Consider the following 20,051-nt stretch of genomic DNA (forward strand, 5'->3'; position numbering starts at 1 on the left):
GCCAATGAATGATTCTCTTTCATTGAGGTTTCTATCTCCCCCTCTCCCTTCCTCTCTGAAATCAATTAAAACACACACACACACACACACACAGCCCTAACCGGTTTGGTTCAGTGGATGGAGCATCGGCCTATGGACTGAAGGGTCCCAGGTTCGATTCTGGTCAAGGGCATGTACCTTGGTTGTGGGCACATCCCCAGTAGGAGGTGTGTAGGAGGCAGCTGATCAATGCTTCTCTCTCATCTATGTTTCTAACTCTATCCCTCTCCCTTCTTCTCTGTAAAAAATCAATAAAAATATATTTAAAACACACACACACACAGAATTCACATGCCTGTGCACTTTGGTAATACAATGGTGTTGTCTCTGACTGGTTGCCTGGGGCTCAGAGTGGAGAGACACATTCCTTTCTCCCTGTGCTTGTTTGCACCTCTGAGTTTGAAGCCATATATATACATGACTCGCTTATTTAGAAAAAAAGAGTAAGCAGACAGCAGCTGATTCAGAAATCAGTACTCCAGCCCCCGTGTCCCCGGAGGGGCTGGGCGGGGCCCGCGGGCAACCCCCCTCCCCCCCCTGTGGGCGTGTGGGGCCTGTGGCTAGGCACATGCCCCCACCTGGGTCTTCCTGTGTGGCAAAGGCCACGGCAGGGCGGAGGCTGGGGAGGCGGAGGCCCAGCTGCCTGGCACAGGCGGCACACGCAGGGCAAGGTCACGGTCCTGGTGTCTGGGTCTGGCCTGGGCAGCTTCCCAGAGCAGCCAGGACACAAAGCCCCGCTATGAGCATCAGGGAAGGCTCTTCATCGAAGCTGCTTGCCACCACGCACGGGGCAATTCACAGTGGACCTTGGGGCAGAGCAGCCCAGGGCTCCTGGCATCCGTGGGGTGGAAAGAGCCCAGAGGAACCTGGGTTCTTAATTCTCCATCCATCTGCTCAGCTGAGGATAAAGGTCCTTTTCAGAGCTCTCCCCGAACTGGCTCTCCGGCCTCAGGACACACGCAGCATTGTGTGCAGGGACATTTCCCACAGCCAGCAAAAGGGACAGAAGGGCCCTTTCAGTTAACTGCAGCATAAGCAGGGCTCTGTCCACACTCCGGGCCTCTGCCTCGTGGGCTCCTGGTACCTCACAGGCTGTCTGAGCACAGCTCACTGCCTACGGTCTATTGCATTAGGGTTTTTCAAATACCCTTCAGTCAACAATTCTCTATGCGCACCTATATGAGAAACATACCATGTCTGCGTGCAAATAGCCATCCTTCAGATGTCCTTTACACATTCAAATATACATGGGTACATATTTATATGTAGTCATACTCTTTAAAAATATATATTTTATTAATTTTTTACAGAGAGGAAGGGAGAGGGATAGAGAGTTAGAAACATCGATGAGAGAGAAGCATCGACCAGCTGCCTCCTGCACACCCCCCACTGGGGATGTGCCCGCAACCAAGGTACATGCCCTTGACCCGAATCGAACCCGGGACCTTTCAGTCCACAGGCCGAAGCTCTATCCACTGAGCCAAACCGGTTTCGGCTGTAGTCATACTCTTGACTGGCGGTATAGGAGATCAGATCTGTGACGTAGATCAGATATTCCGTATAAGCTAATACGATCTGCAGTGACAGACAAAGCTATGACTAGAGCGGTGATACAGATGTAGCTTTGTGTCCTTTCTTTGTTCCTCGGAATCTGAGTCATCCTGCAGTCCAGTTCATTCTTTCCACTTACAGATGGTCACACTTGTACTCCCTTTTCTGCTGTGACTCATTCATTCACTTGCCAAGCGTGTGGAGGGGGCTGCCATGTGCCCGGCGCTGCTCCAGGCTCCTGGGGGACAGCAGCGAACAGTGCGGTCGGCGATCCGCGGCCAGCGGTGTGCACTGTAGTGCGGAGACAGATGTTCGCCGTGGCATCAGATGAGGGCAGGGACGGAGGAGAGGGGCCTTTCCGGAGAGGGGACCCCTGAGTGGCAATCGGAGGGGGATAACCCCGGGAGTCCCACGGTGGTATCAAGGTTGTAGGCAGGAGAAGTGGCAACTCCCTTGCTCGCTCCAGTTACATTGCATTCGCTTGGCAAAAGCCAGCCCTGGTTAGACCCAACTCGCCACCCACCACACACCCACATCTGCAGAAAACCATGCCACCGTGCTGGCTGGTCTCACGGACATGGATGCCCGGAATCTTGGCGGAGGGTGGGGGCGAGGGGGAGCCTTCAAGCTTCCATCACACATGCTTTCTAGGCTGTGGGCTCTTACTCCCCAGATGACCTGTCCCCACCAGCTGCTCTCCCGGCTTCGCTCTCACTGCTGCCTCCCTATTCCCCCAGCGATACAAAGAGCTGCCGATCGCTCCAAGATTCCAACGCCTATGTGCGTACCTACTCCCTTCCTGCCCAGATCCTTCCTCCCGCACTCCGGGCAGGCCGCGATGGGGCCGGAGGCAGGTGGGGACCAGAGAGTTGGCAGCTGCCCAACGAGGATGAAAAGAGGAGGCTGGTTTGCAGGAGGCCCTGGCCGGAGAGTGTGGCTGCTGCCCAGGCTTACCAGCCGTCAGCACTGGGCGCACGGGGAGCTGGCCCTGGGCTTGTTGTAGACTTTGTGTCCCCCGTGCTTTGTCAGCCACACCCCCCAAAACTCGGGGTTCAGGCGAGGTGGGTCTCAGCCTTCCACTCGGAGAGATGTGCTCAGGCCTGTGAGCACCCAGGGGCCGTGCTCTGAGGAAGCATGGACTCTACACCGGGGGTTCCCAAGTGTGGCTCCTGAGCCAGCAGCATTGGCATCACCGGGCAACCTGTTAGAGAGACACACTCCTGGGCCCCACCTAGAGCTGCTGAGCGGGAAGCTCTGGGGGTGGGTCCCAGTGCTCAGGGGCTCCCCGAGGAGTTCTAACGCATTTGGGAGCCGCGGACCTGGACCATTTCCGGGCGGCACTGACGCTGCTGGTCCCGGGACCCACTTTGGGAACCGCTGCTCCAGAAATGTCGTAAGCAAATTACTCAGTTTATGAGTCACTGTGTTGGCCATTAACAAGTATTCCTGAGTCCCTAAGGCTGTAATAATGTTTAATAACGATCACCTCTGCGTAAGGGGATCGCGGGCAACTTTTTACAGAGTCTATGTATCGCTATTGTTCGAAGTTGTTATCATTCACATGTACTACTTTTGTAGATAAAAAAAAAATTAAAAGAGTTTAAAATAAAAATATCTTATTCTAGTATCCTTCTTTGCAGCTGTGCTTCTCAGACTGCATTGTACAAATGAAACAACCTCCAGGAAGAGGTGACTGTGCTGAGATGGGGAGGGGTGAGCTACTGAGAAGTTCAAGGTGAGGCCCTGCCCACCAGGAAGCTCCCTCAGCCAGAGCGCGGGTGCAAAGGCCCCCACGCCGGTTCCCGGGAACCGAGCAGAAAGGCGGTGCCCGGTGTCCGTCTCAGTCTAGGTCCAGGGTCAGCACGGAGGGTGTGGACAAAAAAGGATTCTGTGGAAAGCAATCTCCAAGGGTGATCTGATCATAAATTCTCTGCGAGGCAGGTCACAGCGGGCAGTCATGCACTGGACATATAACCTCTTTGGTAAAAGGCTTCTCTTTGCCTTAAGCTAGCCCCGACCCTTGTCTCTGGGCACCTTTGAAATGTCCCCCTTTTCAGACCCCTCCTAGAGCGAGGTCAACCTCAAGAGAACACGTGATATTTGTTTTTGTTTTTTAAATGTTTTTATTGATTTCAGAGAAGAAGGGAGAGAGATAGAAACATCAATGATGAGAGAGAAGCCTTGGTTGCCCGGCGCCTCCTGCATGCCCCCCACTGGAGAACAAGTCCGCAACCCGGCCTCTGGGCTCATAGGTGGACACTGGACCACTGAGCCAACCAGCCTGGCAAGACAGCACAGGATCTTAACTGTCCTGGAACCCATCCCCACGCTGCTTCCTCCCCCCTTCAGGCCACCTTCCTCAGGTTTCCTCCCCAATTCCAAATGCACAAGAGAAGCTGCAAACTGTCGTTTTTTTGGGAGCATGTCTCTCAGTCCGTTAAAACCCTTCCTCCTCCGGGCGCAGCCTCTATCTGACTCAAGTCAATTTCTATCCACACTCTCCCCGGGTGTGGATGGCCTTAGCTGACAAGGGTGTGCGCAGGGAAGTGACCGGCCTGGCGTTTGCCTTGGGACCCCTCTGAGCTGCTGTGCAGAGATGAAACCTCTCACCCGGGAGGGTGGGGTGCGGGGGCGCTCAGGAGCCAGCCCTCCCGGCTCCCCGCAGTGAGTCTGCTTGGGGGTCAGGGATACACAGAGGAATAAAGAGCCACCGGGGCGGGCCCGCGTTTCTATTGCTGCTCGGAGCACTTCAAACTCCGAGCTCCAGGAGCATGACTTTTTCCTTTGCAGAGAGCTTGGCTCCATCAGGCTCTGCTGGCTACGACGGCTTCTGGGACACGTCCCCCTCTGCGCCTCCGTCTCCCCACCCGTCCGAGGGGACGCCGGGCCAGCCCACGGGTGCCACCGCGGGCCTCTACCCCTGCGCCCGGACAGATTGGGCGGCGGACACCGCCCGGTCAGGGGGAGCGCCCAGGGGGGCGCACACAGAGTGGGCTTCCTGCCGGGGAAACTGAGGCACGGCGGGGTGAGGAGCGCGCGGCGCCCCGAGGCTCCGGCACACGGTCAGCGGCCGCCTGGGGGCCACGCGGGCTGCCCGGGCGCGGAGGCCGGCCCCGCGCTGCGGGAGGTGGGGGTTCGGGGCGGGGACGGAGCGGTGCAGACCCGCAGGGGGCGGCCGAGGAGCAGGAAAAGCCCGCGCCATCGGGGCGCTGGGGGAGCGCGGACGCAAGTGCCCAACACACTTCGGGGCTCCGCGGCGCAGACCTGCCCCGGGCGCCCGTCCGCCCTCCGCCGCCGGCCCCGCCCCCGCCCCGCGCCCGCCCCCCGCGCCGCCCCGCGCCCGCCCCGCGCCCGCCCCCTGCCGCCGGGACGTGCCGGGCTGGCGGCGACCGAGCGAGGCCCCGGCGTCCGGCGCTCACTTCCGCGTCCCGCCGCCCTCGGCCCGCGCGCCGCCCGCCGCCTGCGCCGCCGCCGATCGGACAATAGGCCGCCCGCCCGGGGCCCGGGAGCTGCCGCCGCCGCCGGCCGCCGGGGCCTCCTGCTCGGCGGCCCGGACCAGCCCCGCCGCCGGGGAGCCGCGGGCGCCGAGCCCGGGACCTACCTGCGCCTCCGGCCTCCCCGCGCCGCCGGCCCGCTGCGCCCCGGACCCGCCGCGGCTGCTGCCGTGCGGTGCGTTTCCGAGTTTGGTTCAAGAGGATGTGACTTTGGTTTGTGTTATTTTTTTCTTTTAACTTTTATGATTTGAGAAAGAGAAAACTGCAGAGTAAGTCGGGACAGGGAAGCGCCGCCGTCGGATCCCACGTGGACACTTCCGAGGGGAGAAGAAGTTGCAGGAGAACTTGGTGTCTCTTGGCCTTGGCGAGGCCTCGACGTGGGCTGGACTCTGAGGCCTGGCTGGGGCCATGACTCTCACTTTGGGCAGGTGGAGGGTTTTCCTTGTTCTGGGCTGGACTTGAGCTCCCTGTTCTTGCTCCCCCACCCCGCCCTCCACCCCAAACACACACATACACACACACACACACACACACACACACACTACCCGGCGCCCTGCCTAGGCCTTCACACCCGCCACCAACATGGACAAGTACCAGGACTTGGGCCTGGAGGCCAGCAAGTTCATCGAGGACCTGAACATGTACGAGGCCTCCAAGGACGGGCTCTTCCGAGTGGACAAGGGTGCGGGCAACAATCCGGAGTTTGAGGAGACCCGCCGGGTGTTTGCCACCAAGATGGCCAAGATCCACCTCCAGCAGCAGCAGCAGCAGCAGCAGCAGCTCCCGCAGGAGGACACCCTGCCCCGGGCTGGCCGAGGGCCTGTCAGCGGCGGGGGCCGCCCGGGCCTGCAGGCCCCTCGGGAAGCCGGTGCGGGCAGTCGGCTGACCATGGACGGTGCTGCCAAGCCCCCTCTGGCGGCCTCGACGGGAGCTCCTGGGACAGCCACCGCCGTCGCCGCTGGGCAGCCCTCATACCCGGCCCAGGAGCAGAAGGCCAGGCCGTACGCCCCCGCGAGGCCTGGCAGCCAGGACTGTGCTTCCAAGGAGGGCCTGGCCGGTTCTGGTTCCGAGGTGTCTGCCGGCCACTGCGAGGACCCTTCCTGCCTCACCCATGGAGACTACTACGACAACCTCTCCGTGGCCAGCCCCAAGTGGGGTGAAGAACCCGGAGTGCCCCCCGGCATCAGGCTGGGTGGAGGGACGGGGTGGCCGGGCGCCCCGGGCGGTGACCCGTCCCCACCCACGCCCTCCAGGGACCCTTACCTGTACCAGCCGCAGCTCTCCCCCAGCTCCCGCCGGGCGTTTGAGAGCGGCCTGGATGGCGGCCGTCATGGCCGAGGCAGTGAGAAGCCAGCGGGTGCTTGGACCCCTGCCTCCTCCCAGTGGGCACGTCCTGGCCTTCCCTCCCCAGGCCTGGAGAACGGGGCCCTCCTGGGCCCCGCTCAGCCCCGAACCCCCTTTTCGGGGAGCTGCCCCAGTCAGGGAGCGCTTCCGAAAACAAACTCGGGGGCACGGAGTGAGGTTTCGGGCACCATGCCCCGACCGAATGCGCAGCCTCAGTCCTGGTTCCAGGATGGGCCCACATCCTACCTGTCTAGTTCCGGGCCCTCCTCTCTGCCCGCCAGCATGGACCGTCTGCAGCTGGACGCCGCCCCGGGGCTGGGTCCCCAGCCTGGCTGCGCAGACCCTGGCGCCGGTCCCAAGCTCGGCCCCGTCGGCCGCGGCCATCCGGCGATGTCCGCCCCACTGGAGTCATCTTGCAAAGAAGGTCCCCCTGGCTGGCCTTCTGAGGGTGGCCTGGGGCCCGTGCTCCCCGAGAACCCCAGCGCCCGCAGCGTGAGGCTGCCCTGCCAGACCCTGGCCCCGGGGCCCGAGCTCGGGCCCTCGACGGCCGAACTGAAGTTGGAAGCCCTCACCCAGCGCCTGGAGCGGGAGATGGATGCTCACCCGAAGGCCGATTACTTCGGTGAGTGCCAGGCCGGCGGAGCGGCCCGCGGTGGCTGATGGGTCGCCACCAGGGATGCTGTGATCCTGTGGCTCTTCTTGAGTGGCCTCTCTCTCCTCTCTCTCTCTCTCTCTCTCTCTCTCTCTCTCTCTCTCTCTCTCTCTGTTTTGTTTCCCCTTTTCTTCCTCTTTCAGCTACTTCTTCTGATTCAGAAACTTGAAAGCATCCCCCTGGCAGAAAGCGGATCTTGCAGCTGGGAGTTACCCATGTGTGAAGGGCGAAGCCGGGCGGGGTGGGCCCGCCGGTGCCTGCTTTCAGAAAAGGGAAATGCCGTGACTTCGGGTTTCAGGGGTTCGGGTGTGCCTCCCCCTGACGGGCTCACTCAGACTTGTTCCCGCACCCCTGAGCGGTACCTCAGGAGGTGGCTGGGCCAGGCAGGCCGGGCTGTTTGAGGATCAGGGGTTGGGCAGGGGCTCTGTTAGGCCGTGTGCGCGTGCGTGTCTCTCTGTCTGTCTGCCTGTCTGCAGGCGCTGTGCGACGTTGAGGCAGGTGTCCCACGGACATGGAAGTGTTTGTTCTAGGGCAGTGGTCCTCCCTCCAGCCCTCCCTTCCCCGGAGGAGGGGTGAGAGATGTAAATCACAGGGCGTCACCCCAGACCTGCTCCCTCAGAAGCTGGAGCGAGACCCGCCACCCGCATGTTTGTTCACAAGCCGGCGGCGCAGGGAGCCTGGCATTCGAGGACATTTGAGGCCCGCGGACGGGCTGCCTCCTGACTCAGCGCCCCGCGCCCACCCGGGCCCGCCCGCCCGCCCGCCCGCCCGCGGACTGCTGACAGCGGGGTGGAGGGCGCTCCTTTCCGGCGTTGCTCAGACCTGCCGGTGAGGCTGTGCGCTCTGTGGGAGCCCGCACGCTGGCGCCCGCTCGCCCTCCGCCCGGACCCGGGGCCACGGCGGCTCAGAGGGGACCGAGCTGAAAGAGCCTATTTTTAGGAGAGTTGGAGGGTTGTTTTTGTGTTTTTGTTTTCCACTTTTGAACTCTGGATTCTTGGGGGTCACAGTTTCTCCCTCTGAGGCCTGAGAGTCCTGGGAAGCCGAGTCCCACTGGGGAGACAGTCTGTTGAGTGGACAGCAGGGGCAGGGGAAGCCGGGGGGGCGGGGGGCGGGGGGAGGCTGGCTGCTCCCAACCTCCCTGTTCCCTGTGAATGGACCATCTGTCCCAAGGTGGGATTGGGTCCCAGGCTCCCATGGTGACACTATGTTCCCTTTTTTTTAAAAAATAATTTTCATGATTTCAGAGAGGGAGGGAAAGGGAGAGAGACAGAGAGAGAGAGGGAGAGAGAAACATCAATGGTGAGAGAGAACCATGGGTCGGCTGCCTCCTGCACACCCCACCCTGGAGATCAAGCCCGCCTGGGCATGTGCGCTGACCTCCTGGTTCACAGGTCGATGCGCAGCCGCTGGCTGAGCCGCGCCGGCCGGCTGGCACTGTGCTCTGGCTCCTGAGAGCCCTGCGGGGACCAGGTCACACCGCGCGGGGGCCTTTGGCGGTCTGTGTGTTGGAGCACTCGGCTTCCTTTCCCTGAGAACCGTCTCTTCCCCGCAGACGGCTCCCTCTGGGGACTAGTGCTGAGCTGGAGCCATGGTGGGTTTTTAAATTTAGACTTTCGCTGGATCCTCCTGTTTCCAGCTGCTTAGACAACAAGACAACAGTTTTCTTTTTCCAGGGAGGCAGGACGGCACCCGAGGTCAGAGCGGGCACATTAGTGAGCGCCATTGGTTCATTTGACGTGTCCTTACTGAGCGTGTCCCCGGGGCCCAGAGAGACGGGGACAGACAGAAACTGTCTCCCCGAGGGGACGTGATCAAAATAAAAAAGCCGGTTCCGGGAGAGGAGGGAGAGGAGCCGCAGGGCAGGGCGGGCTCCGAGAAGGTCCCGTCCAGATGGAGGCGTCTGAGCAGAGACGTGAGGGCGGCGAGGGAGGGGACCGAGGGAGGGGACCGCACGTCTGCCCGGGGAGAGGGCGTGCTGGGTGGGCCCACGGCGGGAGCGGAGGCCCTGGGGCCTGGGCTGGGCCAGACACTTGACGTGGACTCTTTAATTTACTCGTCACAGCAACCACAGAGCCTCGCTGAGGAGGAGACCGGAGCTCGCTGAGGCTCCATCACGTTCCCGAGGCCTCCTCCTGGGTGGTGCCGGGGGTGGTGGGATGGAGACCCCCCCCCCCCTCAGCCACCAAGCTGCCCCCCCAGTGACAACCCCACTCATTCACTCATTTTTATGGCTTTTTCAAAACCGCGGTGAACGTTACATAACAAAATCATTTTAAAGTGAACATGTCGGTGGCATTTAGTACATTCATGGTGTGCAACCGCCACCCTTCCCTAGCTCCCAAACATTTCATCACCCCAAAGGAAGCCCTGCCCCCCGAAAAGCTGCTGACTCCCCTCTGCCCCTCTCCCCCAGAGCCCCGAGCCATTACGCCGCTCTACAGAGAGTTCTGGATAGTTCCCGTGGAGGGGGTCGTTTGCAGTACTCACGTGCAGAACGTTCAAAAGGCGTAAAGACACATTCAGTGCCTTCTTCGTCTTCTCCCCCCCCCTTTCTGGTGGGGTGTCTCGAGTGGAATGGAAATGTGTATGTCGTGGCAGTCGTGGCGTGCTGTCGCCTGCTTCCTGCCTTTGCCCCTGAGCAGCGTGCGCTGGCAGTGGTCCCGTGTTGGCACGTGTGGCGTGGGCTCCGTCGGCGCCATGGGGATGTGCCCCGGTCACGTAAGCAGCCCCCGCCCCCCCCCCCCCCGGAGAATTAGAAACATCGATGAGAGAGAACCATCCATCAGCTGCCTCCTGCATGTCCCCTGCCGGGGATGTGCCCGCAACCAAGGTACGTGCCCCTGACCGGAATCGAACCTGGGACCTTTCAGTCCGCAGGCTGACGCTCTATCCACTGAGCCACACCGGTCTCAGCTACACACCCAGCCCTTTAGAAATGGGAGCCTGGTGCATTTTTTTTAGTAGATCTGGCAACCTTCCCCTCAACATCAGGAGGACATGTGTCTCTTAACTTCCTCTGGGTGTGTCATGGACACCCACTGTAGACGCTCACCCAGTGGGCACACCCGTGTTACCTGCACCCAGATCGAGACACTGGCAGGACCCGCACCCAGCAAGCCCCCGTACCCGCGCCCCTCACCATCCTCGTCACTCTCGAAAGATAAACGCCGCCGTGACTTCCGAAGGGTTGAAGCGGGCGTGTGATTTGAAGTAACTTCTAAAACCTTACGCGGATGTAAACGCGTCCCACGGCCGGTTTGGGGGTGGGTGGGCAGCGTGAGGGGGTCGGAGTGCCGATGGGCTGCGGGTAGCGAGGGACCTGGGACGCCAGCGTGGCCGGCTCCGTCGCCGCCCACTGCGCCGTCCAGCTCGCTCCGTCCTGAGGCTGGGCTTCCCATCCTCCTTTCGCCCCGTCCCTTCCTGCCGTCCCCGTCCGTGGCATCGCTCCTCAGGGGTGTCAGGGTGAGTGAGGATGGGGAGGGCTCCTCTGTTCGCCGAGGCCACGTCCGCAGGTGCTGGGTCAGGGCCCCGCACGGCTCTCAGCACCACAGCCGCCGGGAAGGGCGCCCGAGGGTCAGGCCCAGGCCGGTGCCCTCGGCGGTGCCCCCGTGGTCCTCCTGCCGTGGCTGGGCCCCTGCCCCTTGCTCTCGGCTCCCGTCACACCAGCTGACCCTGACCTTGTGTTCCCACCGCGGGGCTCCCGCCCCTGCCCTTCCCCAGGCCGCGGCCTCCGGCCAGCACGGCGGGTCCCGACACCGGTTTCCCACGCGCCTCCCCGCGGTCCTCCCGCCTCGGGATGGTGCTCCCGCCGTGCTCCCTCGTGACGAGGGAAGAATCTGTGTTTCCATCTGTTTCTCCCGCTCTCCCCAGCAACCCGGAGCCCAAACTGACCCCAGACAAGGCCGTTTTCGCCGGAGGCCGGTTCTCGGTTGTGTGGACGGAGGGCTCCCGCCCGGGAGACGGGGCTGTGGGGGCAGGCGGGCCCTGGGGTGAGGGAGCCAGGTGTCCCGGCCGTGCCACACCCACAGCCCCGTGGGCATTGGCAAGCTGCTTTCGCTGCGCTGGGTGGCCGTGTCTGGCCTGGGGTACAGTGGCTCTGGGTTAGGGTGCAGTTGAGTGCCTTGTTTTCTTTCTTTCTTTCTTTCTTTCTTTTTTTTTTTTAATATATTTTATTGATTTTCCACAGAGAGGAAGGGAGAGGGATAGGGAGCTAGAAACGACGATGAGAGAGAAACATTGACCATTCTGCCTCCTGCACACCTCCCACCGGGGATGTGCCCGAAACCAAGGTACATGCCCTTGACCGGAATCGAACCTGGGATCTTTCAGTCCGCAGGCCGACGCTCTATCCACTGAGCCACACCGGTTTTGGCGAGTGCCTCGTTTTCAGCTGACCTGGGGACCAGGAGCCGGGCGGCAGCCTAGCTGGCCATGGTGGGAGCTGGGAGCTGCACAGAACCACCCCCTTCCCGGCCTTTACAGAATCAAAAACCACTCCTTTGTTTTATTCTTTTAGGGACAGTTACACACACACACACACACACACACACACATGTATATATATGTTATTGATTTTTTACAAAGAGGAAGGGAGAGAGGGATAGAGAGTTAGAAACATCGATGAGAGAGAAACGTTGATCAGCTGCCTCCTGCACACCCCCTATTGGGAATGTGCCTGCAACCAAGGTCCATGCCCTTGACCAGAATCGAACCTGGGTGCCCTTCAGTCCGCAGGCCGACGCTCTACCACTGAGCCAAACCGGTTAGGGCATGCAGTTACACTTTCAGTTGTAAGTGGTAATCACTTGCTCTGTAACGGTCTGGGGATACATACAGTTACAGTTAAAACGATAAGAGGGGGTGGTCAGTGTGAGGATTTCCGAAGAAAGTTCCCGGGGCAGAGAGCAGCCGGAGCCTGGTGGGCTGCGGGCTGCGGGATCTGGCGGGCTGCGGGATCTGGCGGGCTGCGGGATCTGGCGGGCTGCGGGATCTGGCGGGCTGCGGGATCTGGCGGGCTGCGGGCTGCGGGATCTGGCGGGCTGCGGGCTGCGGGCTGCGGGATCTGGCGGGCTGCGGGCTGCGGGATCTGGCGGGCTGCGGGCTGCGGGATCTGGCGGGCTGCAGGATCTGGCGGGCTGCGGGCTGCGGGCTGCGTCCTGGGCTGTGCTTCTTGGCCGTCTGGCCCGAGTAGAAGCGTTTTCTGAGCGAGAGGCCAGTGTGCTCTGCGGAGTGCGTATGATGAAAGTGAGATGAGAGCCGAAGCCGGTGTGGCTCAGTGGATAGAGCGTCGGCCTGCGGACTGGAAGGTCCCAGGTTCGATTCCGGTCAAGGGCATGTACCTTGGTTGCGGGCACATCCCCGGTAGGGAGTATGCAAGAGGCAGCTGATTTCGAAGATTCTCTATCATCGATGTTTCTAACTGCCTCTCTTCCTCTTTAGTCAAAGTCAATAAAATATATTTTTTTAAAAATAAAAGATCTCCAATGCTCAAAAAAAAAGAAAAGAAAGTGAGATGAGAAAGGAATGAACACGGGGCCCCTGTGTGGCCGTGGTCACCTCCCTAGGGGCCTTTGAGACTCTCATTCTGGTTGAATTTCTGGGTCCTCAGTGCGGGGAGCAGCTATGAGCACCGGCCGTGGGGCTCAGTGACCTTGCTTTTGACCCGGTGCTGGGTCTCAGCCCGGGCCGTCAGACGGGCAGTGGGCTGGGGCCCGGCAGTGTCGGGGCCCCACGAGGTGGGGGCTCAGGGGGTGTCTGTTGAAGGGATGGAGGGGCTTCCGTCAGGGCGTGGAGGGGCGGGAGAAGGGGTTTTTACCCGGGGTCCCGGCTCTGAGATCGTTTAGCTGAACTCTGTGGAACAGCTGCTCTGCGCCAGGCACTTTGCAAATCATCTCACCTGCCTTACGATGTGTAATCCTGCCAACGGCCCCGTTTCGTTATCCCCATGTTACAGGCGGGCAAACTGAGGCAGCCCGCCTAACGCATTCGGTAAGGAGCTGTGCTGGGCGTGGCTGCCGAGTCCGAGGTCGCGGCCACTGTGCCCGCTGCCCCCTCCGTTCCTGGGAGCACAGCGGCTTCCTGACCAAGGCACTTCAGGGGGGTCTGCGGCCACAGGGGGGTTCTCTGCGGAGGCATGGCGCGGAGGGGCGCCCCCAGCTGGCTGGAGCAGCTTGGGTCCCACGTGTGGGGCTGCAGGGCGGTGAGGGAGCCCTGGAGGTCAGGGGCTACCCCGTGGCCTTGGCTGCCCACAGCCCCTCCGGCCCCTGACTTCTCATGCTCCAAGGGGGCATGCCCTCGGGGTGCTTGTGTGACTCCCCCCGCGTGTTGTGGGCAAGGATGGGGAGTGCCAGCCCCACGCGGTTCCTGGGGACAGTTCCGATGCTTTGGCCTGAGGGTCGGCACCAGCCCCAGGCTGTTTGCAGAGACGGAACCCGCTCGTGCCCTCTGGCACTCCGCACAGAGGCCTTACCCCAGCAGAAGCGCCAGCACGTGTTTACATCTGCTCCAGGTTTTGTGTTTCACGCGTCCCCTCCCGGGGGCGCCAGCTGGACCCGGGTCGCGGGGTCAGCGTGGAGGGCTGGAGGCGTTCTGCCGAGTGTTCCAGCGGGAATGCTTTCCGGGTCCGTGGCCAGGTTATTTTCGGTTTGGAGAGCCACGGGGTCAGACTTGGCCCTGTGCCGTCCTCTCCCATCCTGTTCTGTGGCTCGTCCGCGGGTGGCCCCGGCGAGGGCCAGGCCTGCGCACTCCCCGGTTACTGGACGTCTGTTGGGGAGCATATCGGAGGTCTCTATCTCCCCCCCCCCCCCGAAAAACAGATGTATTTGTGGCATATAGGACGTTCTGGAAGCCGGCCATGATGCTGTCTGTCATTCAAAAGAAGGGGACTTAAGCTCAAACCGGTTTGGCTCAGTGGATAGAGTGTCGGCTTGCGGACTGAAGGGTCCCAGGTTCGATTCTGGTCAAGGGCCTGTACCTTGGTTGTGGGCGCGTCCCCGGTGGGGGGTGTGCAGGAGGTGGCTGGTCGATGTTTCTCTTTCATAGATGTTTCTAGCTCTCTATCCCTCTCCCTTCCCCTCTGTAAAAAAATCAAATATATATACACACACACACACACACATACATAAAGGGGACTTGAGCCGAAACCGGTTTGGCTCAGTGGATAGAGCGTTGGCCTGCGGACTGAAGGGTCCCGGGTTCGATTCCAGTCAAGGGCATGTACCTTGGTTGTGGGCACATCCCCAGTGGGGGGTGTGCAAGAGGCAGCTGATCGATGATTCTCTCTCATCAATGTTTCTAACTATCCCTCTCTGTAAAAAATCAATAAAATATATTTAAAAAAAAGGGGGGCGGGCGGGAGGACTTGAGGTTAGCCTGGGTCTCCCTGCAGCTGATCCCCGGGGTGCAGAGACCCAGTCGCTTGAGGGCCGAGTGGACACGGCACCGCTTTGATCGCACGGGCCCCGAGTCGGGGTGGACGCACGTCACAGCGTCTCTGGGCTGGACAGCGCGTGCGTGTCGGTCCTTTGAGCGTGACGGGCCAGAGGCGGATTTGCCCTTTGTCTCCCGAAGCGCCTTTGTTCTCTGGAGCCGCCTGTCCGCTGAGCGGACAGCTACCGGTCAGCGGATGGAGCGCACCTGTGGCCCTGTTTGCCCGCATGAGGGTGAGCAAGGGCCCAGGGGCCGGTGGAGGGTTTGCATCTGCTGACACGGCACCTGCTCTGCCCCCTCCCCGCGCCCCCCAGTCCGCATTGCTCCCTGATGATGCCGGAGGTGCGGATTTAGAAAGAGGAGGCTCTCGGGCGGTCCAGCTGGCAGCGGCCCTGGCGGGCTCCAGGGCGTTTGCTGACGGAGCTGTCTTCACCTTGGCCTTGCGGGCAGCAGCCGGGGCACCTTCCCTGCCCTCCCTCTCCTCCCCGTGTGCTCGCTGCAGTTCTGTTTGCTTTCCCTTGCTGCGGGTGGAGGGCTGTGGGGGACGGTGTTTGGGACCTGCTTCGGACACTGTGTGTGTGTGGGGGGGGGGGGGTGGCGAGGGCGTGAACTTAGAAGAGTAGCCAGGAACAGAACGGAGAGAAGCGTGGGGTGGCGAGGGCGTGAAACACGCTTGTGTGTGTGTGTGTGTGTGTGTGTGTGTGTGTAAATGGGCATGCCCTGGGCAGCAGGCGAGTGGCTGGCGAGGGCGGGCACTTTTTTTTTTTTTTTTTTTTAATTTGGCCTGCAGGTCCCTCCCTAGATCATTGTGTCCCCGCCAGGGTGACTCAGAAGCGCCCTTCTCCCACCAATAAAGTTTGCTCATCGTTGGCCTGGCTCCGTGGTTGGCAAACTGCGGCTCGTGAGCCACTTGCGGCTCTTTGGCCCCTTGGGTGTGGCTCTTCCACAGAATACCACAGCCCCGGGTGAGTCTGTTTTGAAGGAGTGGCGTTAGGAGACGTGGAGGTTTAAAGGATGTGGCTCTCCAACGAAACGTCCATCGTTGTCCTGTTGACATCTGGCTCTGTGGACGGATGAGGTTGCCGACCACTGGCATGGCTCATGGGATCAAAACTACATTCCTTTGGGGGGAGAAGGGGGATTTAAGCTCTCTGATAAAGAAGCTCTTAAGAAAGGAGGAAAATGAGGCCATAAAATCAAACACTGAATGAGTGATAAGATTCAAAATACAAGACGCGAGACCGGTTTGGCTCAGTGGATTGAGCGTCAGCCTGCGGACTGAGGGGTCCCAGGTTCCATTCCGGTCAAGGGCATGTACCTTGGTTGCGGGCACATCCCTGGTAGGGGGTGTGCAAGAGGCAGCTGGTCAATGTTTCTCTCTCATTGATGTTTCTGGCTCTCTATCCCTCTGTAAAAATCAATAAAACATATTAAGTACACACACACACACAAAAAAAAATACAAGACGCCAGGCCTGGCCTAGAGAAGTGACTCAGGGTGTTTGTCGAATGAAGGAGTCGTGGTGTGTGTTCATAACATTACGCCATCAGAATAAAAACTGGAAGTGTTGGCCTAGCCGCCGTGGGCCGAGACACAGTGAATGCCACACGGGGGGATATCTCCTCGGCGTGCTCAGCTCGGATGCCCTGGGCTGACCTCGGACCCTGACGCGTGTCACAGGGGAAGACAGGCTTACTGGGCGAGGACCGGGGAGACGCGGCTGCGGTCGGAGGGCCAGTGGAAGCCGAACATGGAGGTGCTGGACCTCAGAGGCCGTACCCGAGGACAAGTCCCGCTCCCCGGGTGCCGTGGGTCCTGCCCGCGTTTGGAGGAGGAGGGGATTGTGGTGGGCGGCATGGAACCCACGTGCGCCTGGTGTTCTGTCTGGCCTGGCCGGGCGGGCGGGCGGGCGCAGCTCTGCGGCTGGGGGTGTCACTGACTCCTGCTGTGTCCCCGTGGCGCTCACCTGCCCCGCCCCTGCCCTTCCCCAGACCTTTCCCCCACCCCTGTCCACCACCACACCCAGTTCCAGGCTCAATCACCTGTGCCCTCAGCAGCCTCTCTGGAGCACTGCTGTCTACAGGGACCGAGTTTAGATGCGCGGGGCTCCCTTTGCACAGAGAACCTTCCTGCCTAGCTCCCCCTGCTGGACTGAGCGCTCCATGGCAGGGAGGTGTCTGTCCTGTTCCCTGTTGTGTCTCCAAGGCCCCTCCTCCCCTCCCCTCCCTCCCTTCACTCTCTCTCTAAAAAAAAATCAATGGAAAAAATATCCTCCGGTGAGGGTTATAAAAAAAATAACAAGCTGCCCAGTCCCAACTGAGCGGCCTTTCTCTTCCCTCGGGGACAGCTGGGATGGTTTTCCGTCTTGGCCGGCGGGTCAGTGGCAGGTGGCAGGTGGCATCCCGCCTTTGCGTGTGGCTCCTGGCCGGGCGGCGCTTCTCTTGCCCTGCGGGTGGGCCATTCCTGTGCCGGGTGAGAGCCGAGAAAGCCCACGGGCCCTGCGTGGAGCGGCCGGAGTGGGGGGAGGGCGGACAGGGGGAGCCCAAAGCTGCAGGCCCGGGGTGGGGGGTACCCTGGGGGCTTCTCTCCCTCCGGAGCGTGGAGGGCGGGGTGGAGGGTGCCCTGGGGAGGGAGGGGTGGAGGGTGCCCTGGGGAGGGCCGGGTGGGGGGGTGCCCTGGGGAGGGCGGGGTGGGGGGGGTGCCCTGGGGAGGGCGGGGTGGGGGGTGCCCTGGGGAGGGCGGGGTGGGGAGGGTGCCCTGGGGAGGGCGGGGGGGGAGGGGTGCCCTGGGGAGGGCGGGGTGGGGAGGGTGCCCTGGGGAGGGCGGGGGGGAGGGGTGCCCTGGGGAGGGCGAGGTGGGGGGGTGCCCTGGGGAGGGCGGGGTGGGGGGGTGCCCTGGGGAGGGCGGGGTGGGAGGGGTGCCCTGGGGAGGGCGGGGGGGGAGGGGTGCCCTGGGGAGGGCGGGGTGGGGGGGGTGCCCTGGGGAGGGCGGGGTGGAGGGTGCCCTGGGGAGGGAGGGGTGCCCTGGGGAGGGAGGGGTGCCCTGGGGAGGGTGGGGGGGAGGGGTGCCCTGGGGAGGGCGGGGGGGAGGGGTGCCCTGGGCCCGCTCCGCTCATGGCGATTGGGAAACGGTTCAGAAACTTCCATTCTCGCTGCGCGGAGGGAGGAGGGAGGCCCGGGCTGGCGGTGAGCGGTTTCGGGGCGAAGAGAGCAGGCTGGCGCAATGGCCCCGGAGCACAGAGTGCCCTGAAGTACTTCCTTTGTGGTTTGCCGAGAGTTCGCCCCTCGGCGTGGGAGCTGCGGGCTGCGGGGCAGAGAGGGCAGAGGCAGGGGGGGTGCCAGGTGTGGGGGGGTGTTATCCGTGGTCCTCAGCCTTGGCCGCCCCTTAGCATCGTCTTCGCTGGCTTGGCCCCGCCCCCAAGCTGAGACCTCCCCCTGGAGGAGGTGGTGGGCCTCGATCCCCACGGATTCCTACAGCCGGACTTTTTAAAAATATATATATATTTTATTGATTTTTTTACAGAGAGGAAGGGAGAGAGATAGAGAGTTAGAAACATCGATGAGAGAGAGTCATCGATCAGCTGCCTCCTGCACGCCCCCCACTGGGGATGTGCCCGCAACCAAGGTACATGCCCCTGACCGGAATCGAACCCGGGACCCCTCAGTCCACAGGCTGCCGCTCTATCCGCTGAGCCACACCGGTTTCGGCTCTGCAGCCGGACTGGAGAAGCGGCCTCCTGCGTGGGAGACAGGGGTCATGGGCCCAGCTCTGCCCCAGTCTCCGGGCACCTCTCCCGGGACCCGCTGACCCCAGAGCTGGGCCCCTCGGCTGAGAAAGAGCCTCGTTGCACGTGTGTGTGGACTCATTCATTCAGGTGTGTTCCAGGCAGACCCGCTCCCTCCCTCCCAGCCTGCCCCTGAACGCCACCTGGGTGCCCCCGCCTTTCCCCCGGACCCCTGCCAGCGCAGTAGGGGGCCGATGGCTGCGGGATCCGCCGTGCGGTGCAGCATCCGGCCGGCCACGCTGGAGAGGCTGCCCCTGGGTGTGCAGGGAAGGTGCGGGCAGCGTCCGGAGCCATCCCCCCCCCCCCGCCCCTGCGAGAGGAGCAGGGGCTGGAGGGGCCCGGGGAGGGCTGGGGTACAGTCCACACCCACTGCCTAGTCTGACGGAGCTTGTGTACCGTCCTCCCGGACCACGGAGGATGCTGACGCAGGCCTCACCCGGCTGGCTGGCTGCTCAGGGGCAGGCGGTCTGGGCTGCGGGGTCTCACGCTGTCCGAGGCAGGAGTCTGCGTGGCTGGCGCCCGTGTGTGAATCCCGCCTCTGCCGGGCACGGGGACGGTGCCGCGGCCCTGACCCTCGCTCAGCTCTGGCTCTGGGTGCGGGGATGATTTCATGCCGACTCGGGGCAATGCATGTGCAGGGCGCACGCCCAGGCCCGGCCGGTGGAGCCGGCCTTCGGTCAGTCCCGCCGTGTCACGGGTCCTCCCCTGATCTTCCTGGGAACCGCCGTGGGGGACCCAGCACTGGGGGAGGCAGAGAGGTCCCCCTCCCGCCCAAACCGAGGCTGGCCTCCCTGTGGCCTGGCATCTGTAGTTGAGGTTTCGCTGATACTTGTTTTTTGCTTTGTTTATTAAAATATATTTTATTGTTTTTTGTGTGTGTGTGTGTGTTTTTTTTACAGAGAGGAAGAGAGAGGGACAGAGAGTTAGAAAGATCGATGACTGGTGTGAGAGAGTCATCGATCAGTTGCCTCTTGCACACCCCCTACTGGGGATGTGCCCTCAACCACGGTACATGCCCTTGACCGGAATCGAACCCGGGACCTTTCAGTTCGCAGGCCGACGCTCTATCCACTGAGCCACACCGGTTTCGGCAGCCCAGAGGATTTTCAGGGCAGGTGACACACGGGGGGTGAGGAAGGAGCCCCCTGATTTTGGGGGGCACTTCCATGTGGCTGGAATAGACATGCCAACCAGACGGGGCTTACAGGGCCTTTGAGGTAGGGCTCCGGTTCGGTCTCTCAAACCTGCCAGCCGTGTGCCCTTCAGCGCGTCACAGCGTCTGTGCTTCTGGGGCGCGGGCGTCGGAAAGGGGTGCTGGCTCCTTCCCAGGAAGCAGGCCCGGGCCTTCCTAAGACGGGACGCTGCCTGGCTGCGTTTGCTGCCGAAGGAGGAACAGATCTATTTCCTGCTTTTCTGTCATTGACCACAGGCCGCGGGGACGAAACAGCTCCCACCTACGTGGCTCCCTGTGGGACCGTCCTGGCTCTGGGGTGACGACGGCCCTTCCCTGCTGTGTCTGTGGGAGATGGTCAGCGGTCGGCGGTCGGCGTGGGGAGAGGATGTCAGCCAGCCCCCAGGAGGGCGGGGAAGGACGAGCGGGGGGATGAGAGCGAGTGGACCTCAGCCCCCGGAGGAGGAGGAGGAGGAGGAGGAGGAGGAGGAGGAGGAGGAGAAAGAGGAAGCCAGAAGATGCGCCGCTGGCTGGCTGCCGGGAGGGGAGGAAGGCCTGACGTGGGGAGATAACTTAGCAGGAAGCCCG

At 62.0% G+C, this 20,051-nt stretch overlaps 1 protein-coding gene across 3 annotated transcripts in view; it reads left to right on the plus strand.

Annotated features, from left to right (window-relative positions):
• The first annotated feature begins 4,941 nt into the window (after positions 1-4,941).
• LIMD1 (LIM domain containing 1) overlaps positions 4,942-20,051 on the plus strand; it is a 46,247-nt gene continuing 31,137 nt past the window's right edge. Inside the window, exon 1 of one of the 3 annotated variants that reach the window (XM_045579491.1) lies at positions 4,942-7,050. In XM_045579491.1, the coding sequence (XP_045435447.1) occupies positions 5,667-7,050 (1,384 nt within the window). In that variant the 5' untranslated portion in view covers positions 4,942-5,666. The remainder of the gene's footprint in view (positions 7,051-20,051) is intronic. The other 2 variants (XM_045579490.1, XM_036432060.2) reach the window with 2 other exon arrangements.

This window comes from Pipistrellus kuhlii, unplaced genomic scaffold (assembly GCF_014108245.1).
Source record: "Pipistrellus kuhlii isolate mPipKuh1 unplaced genomic scaffold, mPipKuh1.p scaffold_m20_p_11, whole genome shotgun sequence".
Classification (NCBI taxonomy): domain Eukaryota; kingdom Metazoa; phylum Chordata; class Mammalia; order Chiroptera; family Vespertilionidae; genus Pipistrellus; species Pipistrellus kuhlii.